General features: G+C 41.0%; 2 protein-coding genes across 3 annotated transcripts in view; both read right to left on the reverse strand.

Moving 5' to 3' along the window:
* Window positions 1–331: 331 nt before the first annotated feature.
* Window positions 332–6,986, reverse strand: LOC5505353 (retinoschisin). The gene is made up of 6 exons (XM_048731403.1): window positions 6,829–6,986; window positions 6,450–6,703; window positions 6,088–6,181; window positions 4,089–4,291; window positions 1,355–1,468; window positions 332–924 (listed from the first exon to the last, which is right to left on the reverse strand). The coding sequence occupies exons 1-6, from the start codon at window positions 6,899–6,901 to the stop codon at window positions 781–783; spliced, it is 882 nt and encodes a 293-aa protein (XP_048587360.1). The 5' UTR covers window positions 6,902–6,986; the 3' UTR covers window positions 332–780.
* Window positions 6,987–8,188: 1,202 nt separating this feature from the next.
* LOC5505371 (Na(+)/H(+) exchanger beta) overlaps window positions 8,189–23,850 on the reverse strand; it is a 33,549-nt gene continuing 17,887 nt past the window's right edge. Inside the window, exons 9-23 of one of the 2 annotated variants that reach the window (XM_032373785.2) lie at window positions 23,600–23,711; window positions 23,382–23,463; window positions 22,646–22,741; window positions 21,989–22,110; window positions 21,827–21,903; window positions 21,026–21,244; window positions 20,469–20,534; window positions 19,192–19,304; window positions 17,306–17,368; window positions 16,471–16,506; window positions 16,217–16,278; window positions 14,944–15,017; window positions 14,111–14,184; window positions 13,677–13,840; window positions 8,189–9,430 (exon numbers count right to left, since the gene is read on the reverse strand). In XM_032373785.2, coding sequence (XP_032229676.1) covers window positions 9,021–9,430; window positions 13,677–13,840; window positions 14,111–14,184; window positions 14,944–15,017; window positions 16,217–16,278; window positions 16,471–16,506; window positions 17,306–17,368; window positions 19,192–19,304; window positions 20,469–20,534; window positions 21,026–21,244; window positions 21,827–21,903; window positions 21,989–22,110; window positions 22,646–22,741; window positions 23,382–23,463; window positions 23,600–23,711 — 1,770 coding nt within the window. In that variant the 3' untranslated portion in view covers window positions 8,189–9,020. Of the gene's footprint in view, window positions 9,431–13,676; window positions 13,841–14,110; window positions 14,185–14,943; window positions 15,063–16,216; window positions 16,279–16,470; window positions 16,507–17,305; window positions 17,369–19,191; window positions 19,305–20,468; window positions 20,535–21,025; window positions 21,245–21,826; window positions 21,904–21,988; window positions 22,111–22,645; window positions 22,742–23,381; window positions 23,464–23,599; window positions 23,712–23,850 lie in introns of both variants that reach the window. The other variant, XM_032373784.2, reaches the window with a different exon arrangement.

Consider the following 23,850-nt stretch of genomic DNA (forward strand, 5'->3'; position numbering starts at 1 on the left):
ACCATATAAGGATGGATAAGTCTGACCATATAAGGATGGATAAGTCTGACCATATAAGGATGGATAAGTCTGACCATATAAGGATAAGTCTGACCATATAAGGATGGATAAGTCTGACTATATAAGGATGGATAAGTCTGACCATATAAGGATGGATAGGTCTGACCATATAAGGATGGATAAGTCTGACCATATAAGGATAAGTCTGACCATATAAGGATGGATAAGTCTGACCATATAAGGATTGATAAGTGCTTAAAGTCCCAAATCTACTAGTATACCTTTTATATTCCCAAGATTAATGTACGCCGTCTCAATAGTAAACTTTCTGGAGTCTATGGATCCTTTATTTTTTGTGCCAATAGGGGACTTGCGCTAAGAGATCACGTGACTGTTTGGGTGGCAAACTAGCGCGCTCTCAGCCTTTTAGATGTAAAATAACAGCAAAACACAGCAACTTATTCACCGCTTACGAAAATAAACCATAATTCCTTTTTTTCAGAAAGGGTTTAGTTTATTTAAAAAATTTATTTCTTCGTGTTTTGAATTTGCCACCCAAAAAGGTGACGTGATCTCTTAGCGCAAGTCTCCTATTGCAGATGATAATACTAATAGAAGTCAAAATGCGAAGCATATGAAACAAAGGCCTTAATGCCTTCATATAACTCAGCCCGTATCGACAAGTTATCTACAGAAGGCAGCTATATAACTATCAGCTCGTATCGACAAGTTATCTACGGAAGGGAGCTTTATGATTATTAGCTCGTATCGACACGTTATCTACAGAAGGCAGCCATATAACTCAGCCCGTAGAGAAGCGTGATTTTTCCAAGTCTTGTAGATGATTCGGACGAGGCGGGCATATGGGTAGCTTGTCAAAGAGTTATTCACCACGGTGGATCGATCCGAATTGCCAGTAAATACCTGGAAAACATGGTCATTAATATTCATCGCAAACCTGCAGAGCCGTAGTAGGGCACTGGGGCACATTATAAGGAAATCACCAGTAGGGCCGTGGCTTAGTCCTATAGCCCCCCCCCCTCCCTAATAATAAGCAGGCCTATAGGCCTGATGGAATGTGAAGTGATTATTTCGAATAACATGGCTACGCCATTTGTTATTTACTATTTGTAGATACAGTGGCGGAACTATGGTGGCAAAAGCTACTTTAAAAAAAAAGTATACCGTTTTTTTGGTGATGCATCCCCCCCCCCCCCCCCCCACAAACAACTTTACACTGCAAATCTTTCCCCTCCCTGCCCCACAAATAATATCCTGGATCAGCTCCTGGATACAAGGTTTTTTTCGAAGATATGTATAGTGAGTTGTCTTATGTGCTTATTGTTTTTCTTACCTTTGTAACGCCATGTTCGTCTGGGTAGCTCATCCAGTGTTGACCATTAAGGCTCAGACTTAGCTCGTAAGTTGTGAACCATTGATCCATGTCCCTCCTTCCTTGAGTTGCAACCTTTATAATGAAAAATAACCGAGATTATAACATATATCATCTTGAGCCAGCGGCGTAACCACGATTTTTAACAGGAGGGGGCCCAAAAGGGGCAATTTCTCCCGTATTTTAGGTAATGTCTGATACATTTACTGTTTTTTTGGCTGCTAAAAGAGGCCCGTGCCCCTTAGGCCACCCCCCTGGATACGCCACTGTTAGTTGTTCACCGTCCACCCAACCCAAACACACTCCGGTTAGGATCTCCACTTGTCACCCCTCCGCCTTTAGGTCCCCCCAACACACCTTGGTCACCTGTAGGTCCTCCCAACACACCTTAGTCACCTGTAGGTCCTCCCAACACACCTTAGTCACCTGTAGGTCCCCCCGACACACCTTAGTCACCTGTAGGACCCCCCCAACACACCTTGGTCACCTGTAGGTCCTCCCAACACACCTTAGTCACCTGTAGGTCCCCCCGACACACCTTAGTCACCTGTAGGACCCCCCCCAACACACCTTGGTCACCTGTAAGACCCCCCCAACACACCTTGGTCTCCTGTAGGACCCCCCAACACACCTTGGTCACCTGTAGATCCCCCAAAACACCTCGGTCACCTGTAGATCCCCCCCAACACACCTTGGTCACCTGTAGATCACCCAACACACCTTGGTCACCTGTAGGTCCCCCCAACACACCTTGGTCACCTGTAGGTCTCCCCAACACACCTTGGTCACCTGTAGATCCCCCCCAACACACCTTGGTCACCTGTAGATCCACCCCAACACACCTTGGTCACCTGTAGGTCCCCCCAACACACCTTGGTCACCTGTAGATCCCACCCAACACACCTTGGTCACCTGTACATCCCCCCAACACACCTTGGTCACCTGTAGATCCCCCCAACACACCTTAGTCACCTGTATATCCCCCCCAACACACCTTGGTCACCTGTAGATCCCCCCAAACACACCTTGGTCACCTGTAGATCCCCCAAACACACCTTGGTCACCTGTAGATCCCCCCAACACACCTTGGTCACCTGTAGATCCCCCCCAACACACCTTGGTCACCTGTAGATCCCCCAAAACACCTAGGTCACCTGTAGATCCCCCCAACACACCTTGGTCACCTGTAGATCCCCCCAACACACCTTGGTCACCTGTAGATCCCCCCAAACACACCTTGGTCACCTGTAGGACCCCCCAACACACCTTGGTCAACTGTAGGACCCCCCCCCCCCAACACACCTTGGTCACCTGTAGATCCCCCCAACACACCTTGGTCACCTGTACATCCCCCCCAACACACTTTGGTCACCTGTAGGACCCGCCCCCCCCCAAACACACCTTGGTCACCTGTAGATCCCCCCAACACACCTTGGTCACCTGTAGATCCCCCCAACACACCTTTGTCACCTGTACATCCCCCCCAACACACTTTGGTCACCTGTAGGACCCCCCTCCGAAACACACCTTGGTCACCTGTAGGTCCCCCCAACACACCTTGGTCACCTGTAGATCCCCCCAACACACCTCGGTCACCTGTAGATCCCCCCAACACACCTTGGTCACCTGTAGATCCCCCCAACACACCTTGGTCACCTGTAAGACCCCACCAACACACCTTGGTCACCTGTAGGACCCCCCCAACACACCTTGGTCACCTGTAGATCATCCAACACACCTTGGTCACCTGTAGGTCCCCCCAACACACCTTGGTCACCTGTAGGTCCCCCCAACACACCTTGGTCACCTGTAGATCCCCCCCAACACACCTTGGTCACCTGTAGATCCACCCCAACACACCTTGGTCACCTGTAGGTCCCCCCAACACACCTTGGTCACCTGTAGATCCCACCCAACACACCTTGGTCACCTGTACATCCCCCCAACACACCTTGGTCACCTGTAGATCCCCCCAACACACCTTAGTCACCTGTATATCCCCCCCAACACACCTTGGTCACCTGTAGATCCCCCCAAACACACCTTGGTCACCTGTAGATCCCCCCAAACACACCTTGGTCACCTGTAGATCCCCCCAACACACCTTGGTCACCTGTAGATCCCCCCCAACACACCTTGGGCACCTGTAGATCCCCCAAAACACCTAGGTCACCTGTAGATCCCCCCAACACACCTTGGTCACCTGTAGATCCCCCAACACACCTTGGTCACCTGTAGATCCCCCCAACACACCTTGGTCACCTGTAGATCCCCCCAAACACACCTTGGTCACCTGTAGGACCCCCCAACACACCTTGGTCAACTGTAGGACCCCCCCCAACACACCTCGGTCACCTGTAGATCCCCCCAACACACCTTGGTCACCTGTACATCCCCCCAACACACTTTGGTCACCTGTAGGACCCCCCCCCCCCCCCAAACACACCTTGGTCACCTGTAGATCCCCCCCAACACACCTTGGTCACCTGTAGATCCCCCCAACACACCTTGGTCACCTGTACATCCCCCCCAACACACTTTGGTCACCTGTAGGACCCCCCCCCCCCAAACACACCTTGGTCACCTGTAGGTCCCCCCAACACACCTTGGTCACCTGTAGATCCCCCCAACACACCTCGGTCACCTGTAGATCCCCCCAACACACCTCGGTCACCTGTAGATCCCCCCAACACACCTTGGTTAGGATCACCACTTGTCCCACGTCCACCTGTAGGTACTCCCCCGCACTATTCGTGCGCGAGCACCACGCCCCAGGCCCGTCGTCTGCAAAGTTTAGCCGTCCTCGCTCCGGCCCATGGTGGCTATCCCAACTCGACGTGGCTGTCATCGCTGAGTTCGGAATCTTCCCGGACTGCAGGCCTAGAGCTTGTTCCCATTCTGAGTAGGATTTGTAGTGAAGAGATTATGCACTTTACCAACCATAAAGCACATCACACATTACTGATTACTTACAATGAACCTACTTTACTCATGATGCATCTTGCCTTACATATGATGCAGATCACATTTCATTTCTTTTGTTGTCATCATTATCTTTGTATTTTTATTATTTGTAAGATAATGCCCGGGGTTTTTCACTTTCAGTAATGTGCAGTGACCCTTGAGCTAATATTGTGTCCAGTAAGTGCAATGCCTTTTTTATGCATTACCATTCAGTAAAGTGCAAAGCTCTTCAGTGTCTATCAATTATTTGTTTAGTTGATGTTGTCCAGTAAGTGCAATGCCTTTTGGCTTTACTATTCAATAATGTGCAATGCTCTTCGTTGTCTATCAATTATTTGCTTGTTGACGTGCAATGACTCTTTGAGCTATTACTATCCAGTAATTGCAGTGCCTTGGGTTTTTACTGTTTTTTAGTGATGTGCAAAGCTCTTCAGTGTCTATCAACTGTTTGTGTTGAGGCTGTTTATGCAGTGTCACTATTTTGTATAGTGTGTACTGCTATACGAGAGAACTGCAGCCTGTCTGTCAGTCTGAGTAATGTGCACTGGTTTATGATTCCATTATTTTAGTTCGCCTCTGACCAATCTGTGATTTTAATATAGTAGTCCTCTTTTTTATCATATTCTCATTCATTTCCTCTCTATATAAAATCATACCTGTCAACTCTCCCGCATTAGGCGGGAGTCTCAAGATTTTGGACCACTTCTCCCGCTCTCCCGCGTTGAGCACCAAATCTCACGCTTTTTAGCATTTTTTATCACTTCCAAAAAATTTTTCTATCGAAAATTGTCATTTTACTTATTTTCTATTATTGAAAATATTTGAAACAATATTTCTCTTGAGTAGCACAAATTTTATAACACGCTCGTGAGATCTACAAGTGGATTTGTTGGTGATAGCTTTCTATACGGCAAACTCCTGCAAGGTTAAACCCACCCCTCCCCCCCAAAAAATGAATATACCCCACCCCTCCCCCCGAAAATTCTCAAGCCTTGAGATTTTCGGAGGTTGACAGGTATGTAAAATAAGGTTACCTTATAAGCCTAAGACAAGGCTAATCTCATGATATATATTCACAATTTCATAACGTATTATTTCCCTTTTTTATTTAAAATAATAATTTCCTTTATTTGTTTCCGATTATTTTCATCATCCCTTTCTTCTAGCTTCTTTTTTATTTCTTCTTTGATTTGGAGTTCTTGTTGAGCTTTATTGAGAAAACAGTCAAGACATATTTTCAAATTATATTTTATTTTCCCGAAGGATCACGAGGGACTGATTTTAATCCTGGTTCGCCTGTGGTGTTTCCTCCTTATTAACAAAGCTTTAAATAGCCTGCTAGCCGGCTCTTATTGTGCGTTATTTGGAAATGTTTTATTTTCGAATATTGGGAACCCTTTGCACCCTCGGCCCAGCGCACCTCAGTCTTCGCGCGCGCACAGTGTTCCCAATATTCGAAAATAAAACATTTCCGAATAACCCACAATTAGGAAGTACTACGTTCGCGCGGGATACCGCTGACATAGTGCGATGCCTGCTCTGGAAATTGGGGGGGGGGGGGGGGGTGGTCTGTGACCGGCGTGCTACCCATGATGCACCATTACCCATAAAAAGCCGCACTCTTAGTGGACTTGCCATTTTTTGGCTGTTTTTTATGCTTTTACAAAAGCGAGGGAGTTATTTGTCGAAGAGGTCATATGGTCATGACTCTAGTATGATGGCTTATTCACCTGGTGGCGAGATGCATGAATATGAGCTGACTTGAGAACCAACATCCCAAACGCAAACCGAATTACCGGAATATGGACTGGACACACACGGGTTCTGAAACAAGGAAGATAATTATGTTAGATAATTAATAAGAAAACTGAGGTACATGCAAGGATACAACAGTGGTAGCCGGGATAAAGGTTGTAAAGTTAGAATATTTATGCTGAAAAATCGTCACTGGACAAGTGTGACCTGGTACATATATGCTTGGAATGATGCCAGGCCTGGTTACTAACCTTAAATTGAAAGCACAATAATTTGTGCTTTCAGTCTGGCCTGGTCAGAGCCTACTAAATGAAGTCAGGCTTGGCACTGTGCTTACCTTGAAAGCGCAATAGCTCAAGCCAGGCCTGGCCACTAAGCTCGCCCCATTAGTGACGTTGTCAGCGTAGTTAAGCTCGCAGACTCCTGAGCTTGTTGCGAGGTTGTAGGAAAGGCAGGAATGTTCTAGAAAGCACTTGGTTTCGCACTGTGTTGTGTCCGCTATAGTGCTGTGGTTTGCAAGCGTGTAGTAGACTGGTAACGACATGCCAGCGACACAATCCAGGACTTGTAGAGTGCGACACGTGGCCAGAACTACAGCAAAGTCAACGCTATATAGTACACCATATAGTACCCATATATAACAGAACTACAGCAAAGTCAAGGCTATAGAAGAGAATATAGTAGTAAATGCATAAAAGTCAACGTTGATTTCTTACCAAACACGATTTTCAACCCAAAAAGGAAAGCAAGGAGAAGGCGAATGTTGTGGCGACCACCTCTTACGTTCATACCGATATGATGATAGATATCCAGATCGGAAAAACACCGAGGGAACTCACGTACCGCTGCCTGTGACAATTACGAATGAGGCAGATTTGTGCTATCAACCAGGTATGTCATTTTCAACAGCAGTGAATTAAAATCCGTTAATATCTTAATAAACCTGTCACTATGGAAGTGTTCTGGGCGTTCAAATGGCGGGCACTTTCTAGAAATCCGCTAATCGATTAATATAAAGGACTTCATTAACATAAGGACTTGACTGATATAAGGTCTTTATTAATATAAGGACATCATGAAGAGATGCTAGAAAGTGAAATGAAATGCGTATGCGGAGCCCCAAGCGAGATTTTAATTGGCAAATTATGAGCTGAGCTTTACAATGTGTTCATGTAAAAGATTATGACTCTGGCGTCCAACCAGTGTTTAACACTCTCTCATTATGACTCTGGCGTCCAACCAGTGTTTAACACTCTCTCATTATGACTCTGGCGTCCAACCAGTGTTCAACACTCTCTCATTATGACTCTGGCGTCCAACCAGTGTTCAACACTCTCTCATTATGACTCTGGCGTCCAACCAGTGTTTAACACTCTCTCATTATGACTCTGGCGTCCAACCAGTGTTCAACACTCTCTCGGTCGGATAGATTACCAGTAGGCATCAACACTCTCTCGGTCGGATAGATTACCAGTAGGCATCCGATTGCCCAATATAATATATAATATATATAATATAATATCAATCTCACGTTATGAAAGACTGAAATTAAAAAGTAGCTCTTTGCGAATGGGGTTCTAATTGGGAATAAATGCAACGAATAATTTTTTTTGCAAGTCAGTAAAGCCTACGGCACACTAAGCGATTTTTTTCGCTCATCAAGCGGATTTCAATCGCCGGCTATAAAAAGCCAGGTCTGTCTGCTGTCGCGGCGAAGAATTCGCCGATATCTAGACGTCTGATTGGCCCGATATCTAGACTTCTGATTGGCCCGATACTGGTATGATAAACAGGAACAGGGCTCCCTCCATTTCACACTTTCAAATTCCATGGCTTTTAATTACCTTTTCAAGGACTTTTGGAAAATAAAAATATTTTATTTTTAAATAGAAATACCTCATTCGCCACTACATCTCATCAAACACACACTCAACGACACATTAACGTTTCTTCTGGACGGAAATTTCCATGTTTTTTTTTTTTAAGACATTTGCGGTTTTTTATTGAAATACCATGACTTTCCAGAATTTGAAGGACTTGTGGGAGTCCTGTATAATAAGAGCAGAGACGAAAATGTACCAAGTCAAAATATTGCACTTTATTTTGACAAAATAATTGTAACATTACCCACTTCCTTTTCAAAATTTTACTTAAATTACAATAAATAGCAGTTAATGCACTCTACGGGTAGATCAGTTTTAACAGTTATATTTTATTCAACCAAATGTCGAAAATGGCATGGGAATACACACAGGTAACCCAACCCGAATCAGGCAAGTGAAGTTTTAATGATAAAATAATATAGCGGGTAGTTCTGTCCTAGTTTTTATTACTCCCCTTTCAACTTGTGATCATCTTTGTCATCAAAGTCATAAAGTGTAATACGCTTTGTTGAGACGCTTATTCGGAATGGCGCTTATCCGGGAGATGACGCTTATTCGGTGGAGGCCCTTAACAAAAAAATCATTAACACAAGCATCCCGACATTAGTAAAACCAACTGACCACTCGATATATTATAAGGAGACGGGGACATACTTCATTATGATCTCGTGCTCTTACGGACTTTGTTTTGAAAGAGAAAAATTCCCGCTCAAAAGGTACTAGCAAGTTGCGGTTCTACTACCTTCCTTTCGGCGGTGGAAAGAATGTCTTTCACATTGACTTTGACGCCATCACCCTAGGAAGTGGAGTTCTCCCTACACTTGATCTCACATCTTATATGGTATTTATACTATATATCTTATCTCCTGTGGTCGTGTTAGGCATTTTCCTATGTACTCAATCCAATCGCTTTTTGGGTATTTGAGGTATATCTTATTTCGTGTGATCGTGTTAGACGGTTTCCTATGTACTCAATACAATCGCTTTTTGGGTATTCGAGGTATATTTCATTGAGTGTGGTCGTGTTAGACGGTTTCCTCCGCACTCTTCCCGACATCCTTTGCGTGCGTATCCTCCATGTCAACAACAAACGAGACTAGCGGGATATCCTCCTTTCCGTCATGCTTTGGGCGCGGGCTGGGTTGGGGACTATGCCGATTATCGTCTTCCCTGGAGCTATCAGAAGCAGAGTCCTTCTCCTCGTACGAAGCGCCTTCAAAAGACGGGATACGGCCAAGCCGCCAGTGCCTCCCCGCGCTGAATGAGATTCCGTCGTCGCTGCCAGTGCTTGATTCAGAGTCTTTCCTCGTCCGGTTGCTATCTTTGCTATCTGTCTTTTTCTTGGTGGCCGTGTTGTCTGCATGGTCCACGTCGTCGTCTCGTTTCAAGCGCTCGTTGTGCTCATCGTCCTCTTTCTTCTCGGCGTTGAGTTCGCCTGAGAAAACGTGAAGGGAATAAATATAAAGGGAGTTCGCCTGAGAAAACGTGAAGGGAATAAATATAAAGGGAATTCGCCTGAGAAAACGTGAAGGGAATAAAGATAAAGGGAGTTCGCCTGAGAAAACGTGAAGGGAATAAATATAAAGGGAGTTCGCCTGAGAAAACGTGAAGGGAATAAATATAAAGGGAATTCGCCTGAGAAAACGTGAAGGGAATAAAGATAAAGGGAGTTCGCCTGAGAAAACGTGAAGGGAATAAAGATAAAGGGAGTTCGCCTGAGAAAACGTGAAGGGAATAAAGATAAAGGGAGTTTGCCTGAGAAAACGTGAAGGGAATAAATATAAAGGGAGTTCGCCTGAGAAAACGTGAAGGGAATAAATATAAAGGGAGTTCGCCTGAGAAAACGTGAAGGGAATAAAGATAAAGGGAGTTCGCCTGAGAAAACGTGAAGGGAATAAAGATAAAAGGAGTTCGCCTGAGAAAACGTGAAGGGGATAAATATAAAGGGAGTTCGCCTGAGAAAACGTGAAGGGAATAAAGATAAAGGGAGTTCGCCTGAGAAAGCGTGAAGGGAATAAAGATAAAGGGAGTTCGCCTGAGAAAACGTGAAGGGAATAAAGATAAAGGGAGTTCGCCTGAGAAAACGTGAAGGGAATAAAGATAAAGGGAGTTCGCCTGAGAAAACGTGAAGGGAATAAAGATAAAGGGAGTTCGCCTGAGAAAACGTGAAGGGGATAAATATAAAGGGAGTTCGCCTGAGAAAACGTGAAGGGGATAAATATAAAGGGAGTTCGCCTGAGAAAACGTGAAGGGAATAAATATAAAGGGAGTTCGCCTGAGAAAACGTGAAGGGAATAAAGATAAAGGGAGTTCGCCTGAGAAAACGTGAAGGGAATAAAGATAAAAGGAGTTCGCCTGAGAAAACGTGAAGGGGATAAAGATAAAGGGAGTTCGCCTGAGAAAACGTGAAGGGAATAAATATAAAGGGAGTTCGCCCGAGAAAACGTGAAGGGAATAAATATAAAGGGAGTTCGCCTGAGAAAACGTGAAGGGAATAAATATAAAGGGAGTTCGCCTGAGAAAACGTGAAGGGAATAAATATAAAGGGAGTTCGCCTGAGAAAACGTGAAGGGAATAAATATAAAGGGAGTTCGCCTGAGAAAACGTGAAGGGAATAAATATAAAGGGAGTTCGCCTGAGAAAACGTGAAGGGAATAAATATAAAGGGAGTTCGCCTGAGAAAACGTGAAGGGAATAAAGATAAAGGGAGTTCGCCTGAGAAAACGTGAAGGGAATAAATATAAAGGGAGTTCGCCTGAGAAAACGTGAAGGGAATAAAGATAAAGGGAGTTCGCCTGAGAAAACGTGAAGGGAATAAAGATAAAGGGAGTTCGCCTGAGAAAGCGTGAAGGGAATAGAGATAAAGGGAGTTCGCCTGAGAAAACGTGAAGGGAATAAATATAAAGGGAGTTCGCCTGAGAAAACGTGAAGGGAATAAAGATAAAGGGAGTTCGCCTGAGAAAACGTGAAGGGAATAAAGATAAAGGGAGTTCGCCTGAGAAAACGTGAAGGGAATAAAGATAAAGGGAGTTCGCCTGAGAAAACGTGAAGGGAATAAAGATAAAGGGAGTTCGCCTGAGAAAACGTGAAGGGAATAAATATAAAGGGAGTTCGCCTGAGAAAACGTGAAGGGAATAAAGATAAAGGGAGTTCGCCTGAGAAAACGTGAAGGGAATAAATATAAAGGGAGTTCGCCTGAGAAAACGTGAAGGGAATAAATATAAAGGGAGTTCGCCTGAGAAAACGTGAAGGGAATAAATATAAAGGGAGTTCGCCTGAGAAAACGTGAAGGGAATAAATATAAAGGGAGTTCGCCTGAGAAAACGTGAAGGGAATAAAGATAAAGGGAGTTCGCCTGAGAAAACGTGAAGGGAATAAATATAAAGGGAGTTCGCCTGAGAAAACGTGAAGGGAATAAAGATAAAGGGAGTTCGCCTGAGAAAACGTGAAGGGAATAAATATAAAGGGAGTTCGCCTGAGAAAACGTGAAGGGAATAAAGATAAAGGGAGTTCGCCTGAGAAAACGTGAAGGGAATAAATATAAAGGGAGTTCGCCTGAGAAAACGTGAAGGGAATAAAGATAAAGGGAGTTCGCCTGAGAAAACGTGAAGGGAATAAAGATAAAGGGAGTTCGCCTGAGAAAACGTGAAGGGAATAAAGATAAAGGGAGTTCGCCTGAGAAAACGTGAAGGGAATAAAGATAAAGGGAGCTCGCCTGAGAAAACGTGAAGGGAATAAATATAAAGGGAGTTCGCCTGAGAAAACGTGAAGGGAATAAATATAAAGGGAGTTCGCCTGAGAAAACGTGAAGGGAATAAATATAAAGGGAGTTCGCCTGAGAAAACGTGAAGGGAATAAAGATAAAGGGAGTTCGCCTGAGAAAACGTGAAGGGAATAAAGATAAAGGGAGTTCGCCTGAGAAAACGTGAAGGGAATAAATATAAAGGGAGTTCGCTTGAAAAAACGTGAAGGGAATAAAACAGATGGAAGTAAATGGAAGGATAAAAGGGGGAGCTCGTCTAAGAAAACGTGAAGGGAATAAAACAGGTGGAAGTGAATGAAAGGATAAAAGGGGGAGCTCACCTGAGAAAACGTGAAGGGAATAAAACAGATGGAAGTGAATGGAAGGATAAAAGGGGTGGCTCGCCTTGGAAAACGTGAAGGGAATTAAACAGATGGAAGTAAATGGAAGGATAAAAGGGTGAGCTCGTCTGAGAAAACGTGAAGGGAATAAAACAGATGGAAGTGAATGGAAGGATAAAAGAGGGAGCTCGCCTTGGAAAACGTGAAGGGAATAAAACAGATGGAAGTAAATGGAAGGATAAAAGGGTGAGCTCGTCTGAGAAAACGTGAAGGGAATAAAACAGATGGAAGTGAATGGAAGGATAAAAGAGGGAGCTAACCTGATAAAACGTGAAGGGAATAAAACAGATGGAAGTGAATGGAAGGATAAAAGAGGGAGCTCACCTGAGAAAACGTGAAGGGAATAAAACAGATGGAAGTGAATGGAAGGATAAAAGGGGGATCTCGTCTAAGAAAACGTGAAGGGAATAAAACAGATGGAAGTAAATGGAAGGATAAAAGGGGGAGCTCGTCTGAGAAAACGTGAAGGGAATAAAACAGATGGAAGTGAATGGAAAGACAAAAGAGGGATCTCACCTGAGAAAACGTGAAGAGAATAAAACAGGTGGAAGTGAATGGAAAGATAAAAGAGGGATCTCACCTGAAAAAACGTGAAGGGAATAAAACAGGTGAAAGTGAATGGAAAGATAAAAGAGGGAGCTCACATGAGAAAACGTGAAGGGAATAAAACAGGTGGAAGTAAATGGAAAGATACTGTAAAAGGGGGAGCTCACCTGAGAAAACGTGAAGGGAATAAAACAGATGGAAGTGAATGGAATGATAAAAGTGGGAGCTCGTATGAGAAAACGTGAAGGTTTTACAGGAAAATTGTTGTACATTCATCTTACATCACACTGATAAAACTCGAATGAAAATAACACTTTTTGAAATGCAGTTAGGCTAATCAGTCTTTAACCTTAGATACACCTATTTCCAATAAGGTTGCAATCGAGAATCCATGTGTCATAACCCGCGGTGGTTCATTAGGTAGCGTATAAACGACTAAATCCTTGTATGTGAAAGCATTGTGAATGTTCATGAGAACATGAACAAGAGTCGAAAGCTTTTTAAGCCTGGATTTGTATTTTATTTACGCTTTTTGCTTATTTCGCTACACAGATAGGTGTATGCTACAAATTTAGAACCTTACTTTGGTATTACCACCAAAAAGGATTTTTTTTGGAAAAAATTGGGGTCTGGCTTATTCTTGGGCGGGCTTTTCTTACCTTCCTTTGGTTCAAATATCGTGGATAGCTTTTTCTTGGGCCGACTTATCTAACATACCTTCCTCTGGTTTAAGTATTGTGGACAGTTTGTTTTAGGCGGGCTTTTCTTACCTTCCTCTGGTTCAAATATCGTGGATAGCTTTTTCTTGGGCTGGCTTATCTAACATACCTTCCTCTGGTTTAAGTATTGTGGAAAGCTTGTTTTAGGCGGGCTTTTCTTACCTTCCTCTGGTTCAAATATCGTGGATAGCTTTTTCTTGGGCCGGCTTATCTAACATGCCTTCCTCTGGTTTTAGTATTGTTGACAGGTTGTTTTAGGCGGACTTTTCTTACCTTCCTCTGGTTCAAATATCGTGGATAGCTTTTTCTTGGGCGGCTGGCCTTCCAGCTCATGCCGCTTGTGGTGCCCTCGCTTACGACGCTTGTGCTTCTTGTGCTTCGGGCGCATATTCATTCTATCAGTCGTTCCAGGGATGTACCGAAATGCAGAGCGTGCACTAAAGAAAGGTTAGACCAAGAATTAGTATCATCACCATCGCTATCGCCATCGTCATCGTCATCATCATCATCAACGTCATTATTGTCAGAGTCATCATCATCACAATTATCATCATCACAATCATCAGCACTAATGTTCATCATCATCAACAACACCACCGTCATCTTTAGTATCATCATCATCATCGTCGTCATCATCAACATCAACATCACCATTATCATTATCATCGTTATCACCACTATTGGCACCAAGGATGATATGTACTTACGGTTGCGCTAGATAGCTGGGCACAACGTCCATGCCATCATCAACCAGATTATTTCGGTTAAATTTACGATGTCTCTGCAAAAGATTGACAGATAATGGGTGTCCCGTGATGGAGATGAAAAAAAAAAATGTGATGAAACTACTAATTACTAAAGGAGATTAAAGGATTTCTCAGTCACTTAAGTCCCTTAAATCACAAGTCCTTGAAAAGGCGAGCAGTTTGCCTGGGCTTGATCGGTGTTGTGTAATAACTTGCATAAAGTCCTCCAGGACTTGATCGGTGTTGTGTAATAACTTGCATAAAGTCCTTCAGGACTCGATCGGTGTTGTATAATAACTTGCACAAAGTCCTTCAGGACTTGATCCGTGTTGTATAATAACTTGCATAAAGTCTTTTAGGACTCGATCGGTGTTGTATAATAACTTGCACAAAGTCCTTCAGGACTTGATCCGTGTTGTATAATAACTTGCATAAAGTCTTTTAGGACTCGATCGGTGTTGTATAATAACTTGCACAAAGTCCTTCAGGACTTGATCGGTGTTGTATAATAACTTGCATAAAGTCCTTCAGGACTCGATCGGTGTTGTATAATAACTTGCATAAAGTCCTTCAGGACTCGGTCGGTGTTGTATAATAACTTGCATAAAGTCCTTCAGGACTCGATCGGTGTTGTATAATAACTTGCACAAAGTCCTTCAGGACTTGATCAGTGTTGTATAAGTACTTACATAAGTCCTTGTGTAGGTAAGCATACTGCTTAGGGCTTGGTGGGTATTGTAGAATTACTTGCATAAGTTCCTACATGACTTGATCGGTGTTGTATAAGTACTTACATAAGTCCTTGAGTAGGCAAGCAGACTGCTAAGGGATTGGTGGGTGTTGTAGAATTCAAACTCAAGTGGGGGCTCTGCAATCAGGTGATATGTTCCCTTTTCATCACCGCTGTTATTGGCTAGAGGATAGTAGTGAGGTGAACATTTATATGAACTTATTTTAACTTATACGAACTTATATGATTATGGCAATATGATAATTATGCTGAAGATAATGTCAGTATTTATGATGGTGCCAATATGACCATTATTATGATAAGGGTGGTAACGATTATGATGATGTTGCTGCTGATGACGATGATAATGATAGTGATGTTGCTGATGATGACGATGATGATCATAATGATAGTGATGATGGCGATGGTGATGTTGATGATGGCTGTGATTATGGCCGATGAAAATGATGGTGATGATGATAATGATTATGGTGGTGACGATGATGGTGGTGATGTCCGAACACATTTATTTTACTTCATGAATTATGAAATAGGTTGAAACAATGTGAAAGGATAGTCGGTAAACAGTTGCTTGTGAACAATACAAGAACGAGCAATGAATGTTAACTTAAGTAAAAAACTAGTGAACCTTATATGCTAATAAATGTTAGATATACATAACGCTTATTGTATACAAGAACAAATAATTGTGTGGAACGTAGAGAAATACAAACATGTAGAAAAAGGACAAGTATGCGAATACCGAAGCAACAGCGGTGATGATGATGATGATGATGATGATGATGATGATGATGATGATGATGATGATGATGATGATGATGATGATGTTGATGATGATGGTGGTGGTAAAATTGATGATGATGATGATGGTGGTGATAATGATGATGATGGTGACGATGATAATGATGATGCTGATAATGAGGATGCTGCTGATGATGATGGTATTCGTTGATGTGGTGAAGCGTTAAAGGGCAATCTCACCAGTTAACTGGTCGATTACTAATAATCTGGCGGGCCAATGGAAATCTCAACCGACAAGAGACAAAATAATCTTTTAGAACAAGCCCATTTGCTCTAAATTATCAGTCACATCCTCGAAGAAACTTCCAATACAGGCACACTACAATTCTGAAATATTTTTCCCATTTTCCATTAAAAATCATGGCTTCTAGGAGCCCAGGTGCTTGGAGATTGTTATATGATTGACCAGAAGTAAGCTGGTGCTATTACAGCTTTAATGAATGTAATTCGTAAATAAAAAGTCAAAATATAAAATATTATAGTAATGCAAATTACGACACACTAATCTTATATACCTCCAGTTGCGATTTTTAAGTCTCGTAGCACGGTGTCGGGACATCGTACAAGTGAACCACCCCTGGAAAATACAAAGAACTCAGGAGAAATTCACGAACCACCTTGAAAAATACACAGAAGAATTAATGAACCGCCCTGGAAAAAACACAGAACTTTGTCAAATTCAGCAGAATTTGAGAACACCACATTTTTGTGGAAAAATTGGTCAATACAACACACCTTTATTCGTTAGGGTAATGTTACTGCAACACACCTTAATACGAGAGGGTCCTCTTCTTGCTCTATTGAGCTAAAGGAACAAGTACACAACAACATGAGATATTTTTTCTTTATATAGGGAGCAGAAACTCTAACTTTCTTTAAAGAAACTAGTTTTTGAAATGAGCATGTAGCTTGATAGCATTTTTCAGTTGCATTTACAGGGCTCCTGGAATTACGCGCTTGTGCGGAAGTGCGTAGTTTGGCTTTCTCCGCGTAATCCCGCGTAATTTGGATAAATTTTGAAAGACAAAACATCTAAGTACAAAGCTGATGTGTTCTTTTAGGGTTCTTAACTCTATTTCTCGTAAAAAAAGACAGATATTTTTCGTAAGAATGTGATATTTCGAACTGAATTTCGAAAACAAATAAATGGACTAGGTGTTCTTTGTTAAACCGTGAAGGCCTAGGACTAATAATAAAATACCTTTTTAAATTGGCTGGTGGCTAGGAGCCAATGAAAACTCACCTAAGATATTTTCGCGCAAAAAAAACAACTTTTTAAGTTATTTCGTGCTTTCCTTAGGTACAAAATGTAGTTTGGGCATCACAGTTGATATTCCGTGTAATTTAGCGCATAATTCAGTAAAGAATCCCGCAAAATTTATATTTTTAAAGAAAAATGTATTGCAAAATCCTGCGTAATTTTCCACGTAATTTAGCAAAGAATCCCGCGTAATTTTGAGGGTTTTTTTTTTTCGCGTAATTCCAGAAGCCCTGTATTTACAAAGCCATTTCCTGCTAAAACTCCATCTAAAACTCCATGTTTTGTAGGTGATGTCAGGCAGATGTGGTATCTTAATTAATAATGTGGCTATCGCCTAACTTACTTGGCTTTGCTGGTAAAAAGTAGCGATCCACTGCCTTCTCGCTCAAGGTGAGTCAACGCATCCCTAAATAATGTGAAACAAAAAGAGGGCAATGTATCAACAAGGTATTAACCCAGGCCTAACGAAACGCGCAAGTTGGCTCAAGTTGCTAACTATGACAACTTACGTGTCGTTTGGACACTAACTTTATTTTAAATGCAATTTTAAATGCAATTTTGCCAACTTGCATTCACTTGAATCTGGATTGGTTACCCAATGCAATTGAATGCCAAGTCCCCAAAACTTTCTCAATCTATTAGTATGGTGGCTTATCACCAAAAAATGGCTGTTTTGTGCACTTTTTAGTAGAAGCACCAAACTTGGCAGATATGTCCCTTAGGTCAAGTAAATAACTTTTTCAGGGGGGTGCCAAAAATCTGAGGCTTAGGGGGAGGGAGGGGCAATTTCGTCATTTTTAAAAAAAACAGTGATTTCTCTATCAGTAATGACATAAGAGAAACGAAAAACAGTTAAATGATACTTATTACATGTCTATATAGTGTAACAATCAATCTGTTTTTCAGGATTTTATTTTCATTTTCCCTAGAAAAAATGACATTTAAAAAAAACAAACCAAAAACTACACTTCCCTCCCCCCTGGGGATGAAGCTTGGTAACAAGTGCTGAGCCACCCTACTATATATGACAATATAATAAGTAGAAGGATCCCTCAGACTATGTTTCTATTTTAGGAATGGCATATTTATGCTCTCCTGGTCTTACTTGTATTCTAGTCTGCGGTATGCCAGTAAAAGGTCCTTATCATGGTATATTTATGCTCTCCTGGTCTTACTTGTATTCTAGTCTGTGGTATGCTAGTAAAAGGTCCTTATCATGGTATATTCATGCTCTCCTGGTCTTACTTGTATTCTAGTACCTGTGGTATGCTAGTAAAAGGTCCTTATCATGGTATATTTATGCTCTCCTGGTCATACTTGTATTCTAGTACCTGTGGTATGCCAGTAAAAGGTCCTTATCATGGTATATTTATGCTCTCCTGGTCTTACTTGTATTCAAGTCTGTGGTATGCTAGTAAAAGGTCCTTATCATGGTATATTTATGCTCTCCTGGTCTTACTTGTATTCAAGTCTGCTGTATGCTAGTAAAAGGTCCTTATCATGGTATATTTATGCTCTCCTGGTCTTACTTGTATTCAAGTCTGTGGTATGCTAGTAAAAGGTCCTTACCATGGTATATTTATGCTCTCCTGGTCTTACTTGTATTCTAATCTGCGGTATGCCAGTAAAAGGTCCTTATCATGGTATATTTATGCTCTCCTGGTCTTACTTGTATTCAAATCTGCTGTATGCTAGTAAAAGGTCCTTACCATGGTATATTTATGCTCTCCTGGTCTTACTTGTATTCAAATCTGCTGTATGCTAGTAAAAGGTCCTTATCATGGTATATTTATGCTCTCCTGGTCTTACTTGTATTCAAGTCTGCTGTATGCCAGTAAAAGGTCCTTATCATGGTATATTTATGCTCTCCTGGTCTTACTTGTATTCTAGTCTGTGGTATGCTAGTAAAAGGTCCTTATCATGGTATATTTATGCTCTCCTGGTCTTACTTGTATTCAAGTCTGTGGTATGCTAGTAAAAGGTCCTTACCATGGTATATTTATGCTCTCCTGGTCTTACTTGTATTCTAATCTGCGGTATGCCAGTAAAAGGTCCTTATCATGGTATATTTATGCTCTCCTGGTCTTACTTGTATTCAAATCTGCTGTATGCTAGTAAAAGGTCCTTATCATGGTATATTTATGCTCTCCTGGTCTTACTTGTATTTAAGTCTGTGGTATGCTAGTAAAAGGTCCTTATCATGGTATATTTATGCTCTCCTGGTCTTACTTGTATTCTAATCTGCGGTATGCCAGTAAAAGGTCCTTATCATGGATACAGCTGTCATCATCTCTGATGAACCATGGGCGGAGGTAGCGCATATGAATATACTCCATGAGAGCCTGCAAACAGCAAGGGCACTTTAGTCACAACTAACCAAAACGTGCCAGCATTGCTCAGTCTCACTCGACTGACCAAAGGACAAGGGGAACGCCAGCAAGTCTTGGGTCTTGTGCTTTGACAAGCAATACTTGTCCAAGAATATATGATAGATATATTCATAGTTATACTCCTATTAGATAGGTATATTCATAAGTACAATGTATATTTACATACATAAATATTATTAATAGTTATACTCATGTAGATAGGTATATTTCATAGTTATACTCATATAGATAGATATATTAATAGTTAGCATATAAAACTTGGGGACCTCACAAGAACAAGCGATTTGATTTGAGTCCCAAAATAAAGCAAAATGGCGGGTGTAACAGCCGAAAAAATTTCTCTAAAGCTCGTTTTATATACTAAAACAATACACCACTTCCATTGAGGTGGATAGTGGTGAAATATTTACAAAGAGCCAGAAAATTGGCTTCAAACTTCCTGTGTTTTGACAATTTCCCACTGAAATGATATTGCAATGTGCGTGACAAATTGAAAGTTTGCTGAAATTTTTTTTGTTGTTAAGCAAATGCAGCACATCGTCACTTTATACCATGGAAACGACAAGTTACTCATACAGTAGTTTAAACCTGCATTATGTATCACAATCAAGAGAAGTATTTTAGTGAATGTACCTTATCATCTGTGGAGGATTCAAAGCGAAAGAAATAATTTCAACGATCAAAAAAACCGACATGTCAAACGGGACTGTTGGTCAAAATTCGTATATTGTCTTCATTGGAGGTTCTGCATTTTGTGGTGGTTAAAAGCATTGTGTGGAAAAACAGAATGGATTTGGTGCCCTCGATGTTCAGAGCGAGCAAAATCTTAAAAAAGATACGATCATCAAAACCTCTCAGAAGCGACACCTCGTTTCGCACAACCATTATAAAGGTAAACAAAATTGGAAATTCTATAAAATAATTACAGCAAAATGTGTCTTGTTCAGTCCCTGCTAAGTATATACTAAAACAATTATTGTATAGCTTGTTTTATAAACTAAAACAATTATATTATTACCATTTCGGAGGATAGTGGCTTTAAAAATATCTACCTCAATGGGAATGGTATAATTGCTAATAATACTCATATTTAGATTAGTAGTAAGACAAGCTAACCCAATAATAGCCATGTCCTCTGAATCCAGACACTTCTTCTATCCCCGCAACCAGATGCTCAAGAAACTGCAATAAAGATAAAAAGTGTTTAAACAGAGAAACAATAATAAAAATAAAGTATAAACAGAAAAACAATAATAAAGATAAAAGCATCAAAACAAACAACATACAGTACAACCCAGGCTTTTTTCGAAGAACCAGTGCAAACAGAAACTTTCTGACTAAGGATTCTGATCCCTGACTACCCCTCCCGCCCAGTCACCACTTTAATGATGATGATGATGATGATAATGAAGATGATGATGAAGATGATGATAATGATGATGATGATGATGAAGATGGTGATAATGATGATGACGATGATGATGATGATGTAGATGATGATGATGATGATGATAATGATGATGATAAAGATGATGATGACGATGATGTAGATGATGATGATGACGACAATGATGATGATGATGATGATAGCGATGATGATGATGATAATGATAGCAACGATGATGATGATAATGGTGATGGCAATGATGATGATGATGATACTGTCCTATCACCTTATCATTGAGTTCTTTGTACATGGACGGTTTCTTATGTTCTTGAAGTTTCACATTGAGCGCTTTTACAATAGGCTTGATAGTTGTGCCCTGCACAAAGATAGTGAAGATGACAACGACGATTGTGGTAGTGACAAGCATGCCTTTGTCGGGGAAGTGCTTGGGATTTAGTAGAATAGCCAGGGAGAAGGAGACAGCACCACGGATCCCCCCATAGCACTGTGAAACAGATACAATACAATCATTCAGTAAAATTCATCACAAAAAAGACACAATACAATACTTAATTACAAAACTAAAATATGCTATGCTAATATTACTATCTTTTATTAATTTTTAAATCAAAAATTGATTTTCCCATAACAATTGTCTGATTCCTTGTATTGTTTGAGAAGCGTAAGATTTGTTTTCCACCATCTTTGATTTGCATAAAAAAGATCATGGTAGTTTAGAGCATGGACTTTAATCAAACAACGTGGAAAAAAGGGAAAAAACGATGACTCTGGTCAGTATTATAAACTGCATGTACTGCATGTTGTTGTTTTTTGTGAAAGGTAAACTAAGGACAAATTCAATTTTTTTCTCTTTGTGATCTACTAAAGGTACCTCTCTCTGTTGAGATGCCCTTCCCTACAGTATGTGTGGTGCCTGCAGTATCTATGTGTTTCTTTGAGCCCCTCGTATGCCTACTTGCCAAACACAGCCTGCTACTTCAAAAGTTATTGAAATCCCTGACGATCATGTCTGGTAATTCATTACAATATCAATATTTCTCTGTTTGCAGAAGAATTATGAGCTTACCATTATAAACTGGTCCACGCCGGAAAGCTTATTCAAACGCCCAAAGCGATTGGCCAGATAAGTTAAAAAAACTACACCTGAAAAAAGGGTAATAAAATAATACACCTTAATTTCAAAGCCTGTTGCATAATATGCTAAAAAGATAAGGTATTCATCACTTACCGATAGCACGGTAGACTGATATAAAGAGAAGAGTTAAAAAGACGAGCTCCGTCGACCATACATGGTCATATGTTACAAGAGCAATGCCCAGAAATAAGAAGATAAGCGTCTCACTACAAGAGCTGCAAAAAATGAAATATAAATATAAATGAAAACCTGCAGTGAACAGTGAAAACATTAGCTAAAACCAGATTCATTTCTTATTGATGTATGTATGTTCATAGATTTATCAAGATAAAGAATAATCTTACAGTCCCTTAAGTTTCAAATTACTCATTGAAACTCGTCCTATATACTGAAGAAGAAATATTTAAAATCATCCCCACACACACACCACACACACACACATACAAGTTAATGTGTTTAGAGGATCCTATATACGCGATGCTATTACATTTACAATCCTAATATGCATTAAGAATAGCCCATCCTGGAACTAAGGAACACAAGCTTCTAGTAAGCTCACATACTGTACGTTCAACAAGTCAAATTCAGAGGCGAGAAACAGAAAGGTACTATCCATGTCACGACCAGGAATCAAACCCGTTTCAGCAAATGTGAGAGGCCCCATACGCTGACACGCTAACACACTGGGCCACCAGTGATCCTATACAGTACTGTAAGCCTATTACCAGAGCAGTCAACCCCATACAGTACCTCAGCATCTTCATGAAATATTTAATGGTGGTGTGAGATTTGCGAGAAATATTCATCTCAACATAGGGCTTCATAACTATTGCACACGTCACAATGCTGAGAAGGGAAAGCATAAAATTATCAACTCATTATCAATTCATAAAACAATGGTTCAGGCATCATCATAGCTAATCATAAGTGCTAATTTCACAAGAATTAATTCTAGTGTTTATCACCGTGACTACTATAAGTATAATAACAAAAGAGCATCATCCATGATATTATAATCATCGTTATTATCATCACCATCATCACCCCCACCATAAAGAACACAAAAATTATGATAATTTAAATGATCAACACCATCATCATAATCAACACTGTTGTCATTATCATTATTACTATCATCACGGAAAAGGTGAAGAGGTGTGCAAAATGTTTTTTTATTTTAATATTATACCAAGGAGCAAATTTCTAATTTTGCAGATTCACCTCAATTTCATGGGCTTGCACCCACGCGAAATATCAGAAGGCCTGATCATCACAATCATCACCATCACTATCATCATCATCACTATCATCATCACCATCACCACCATCATCATCATCACCACTATCATCATCACCATCACCATCACCATCACCATCACCATCACCATCACCATCGTCGTCGTCGTCGTCGTCGTCGTCGTCATCCTCATCATCATCATCATCATCATCATCATCATCATATAAAATAGTACATTCCTTTACAAACCTCAGTATGCCGGATAAGTGGAACATTTCAGCACAGAGATAAGCCATATAACTCATGATGAACACAAAGATGGGCTCAATCACTGAAAAAAAAATACATTTTTAGTCATTACACAAGGGGTTTAGTTAAGTTTAAAACTTTCATCTTCACACAAAGAGATGTCACACTTTAAAAAAAACTATAAAGGGTAAAAGAAGATGCCCCAGAATGCCAAATACCTCGCACATGGTCTGTATATTTGGTAACAAAAGCGGTAAAGAACCCCCACAGTACTCCCATTAGAGTGCCACCAAGACTAACCACCAGGAAATTAGCAAAGCCCAGCAGTATCTACAGAAGAAAAAACAAGAAATAATCAACAATGTTAGCAAGGTCTTTTCGTGTATCATTCTGAATGCAAATGCAATCAAACGAACACAAAACAATTATTCAATTTGCACACATTCTGCATTTGAAGCAGCACATGATA

Source organism: Nematostella vectensis, chromosome 8, assembly GCF_932526225.1.
Source record: "Nematostella vectensis chromosome 8, jaNemVect1.1, whole genome shotgun sequence".
In the NCBI taxonomy this organism is placed as follows: Eukaryota; Metazoa; Cnidaria; class Anthozoa; order Actiniaria; family Edwardsiidae; genus Nematostella; species Nematostella vectensis.

Coding starts and splice junctions, on each gene's coding strand:
- LOC5505353 (XM_048731403.1), bottom strand. CDS start 6,901: ATGAACGTAAGAGGTGGTCGCCACAACATTCGCCTTCTCCTTGCTTTC. Junction 4,292..6,087: donor TTCATGCATCTCGCCACCAG/GTGAATAAGCCA, acceptor AATCCTACTCAG/AATGGGAACAAGCTCTAGGC. Junction 1,469..4,088: donor AAGTGGTGATCCTAACCAAG/GTGTGTTGGGGG, acceptor TTCATTATAAAG/GTTGCAACTCAAGGAAGGAG.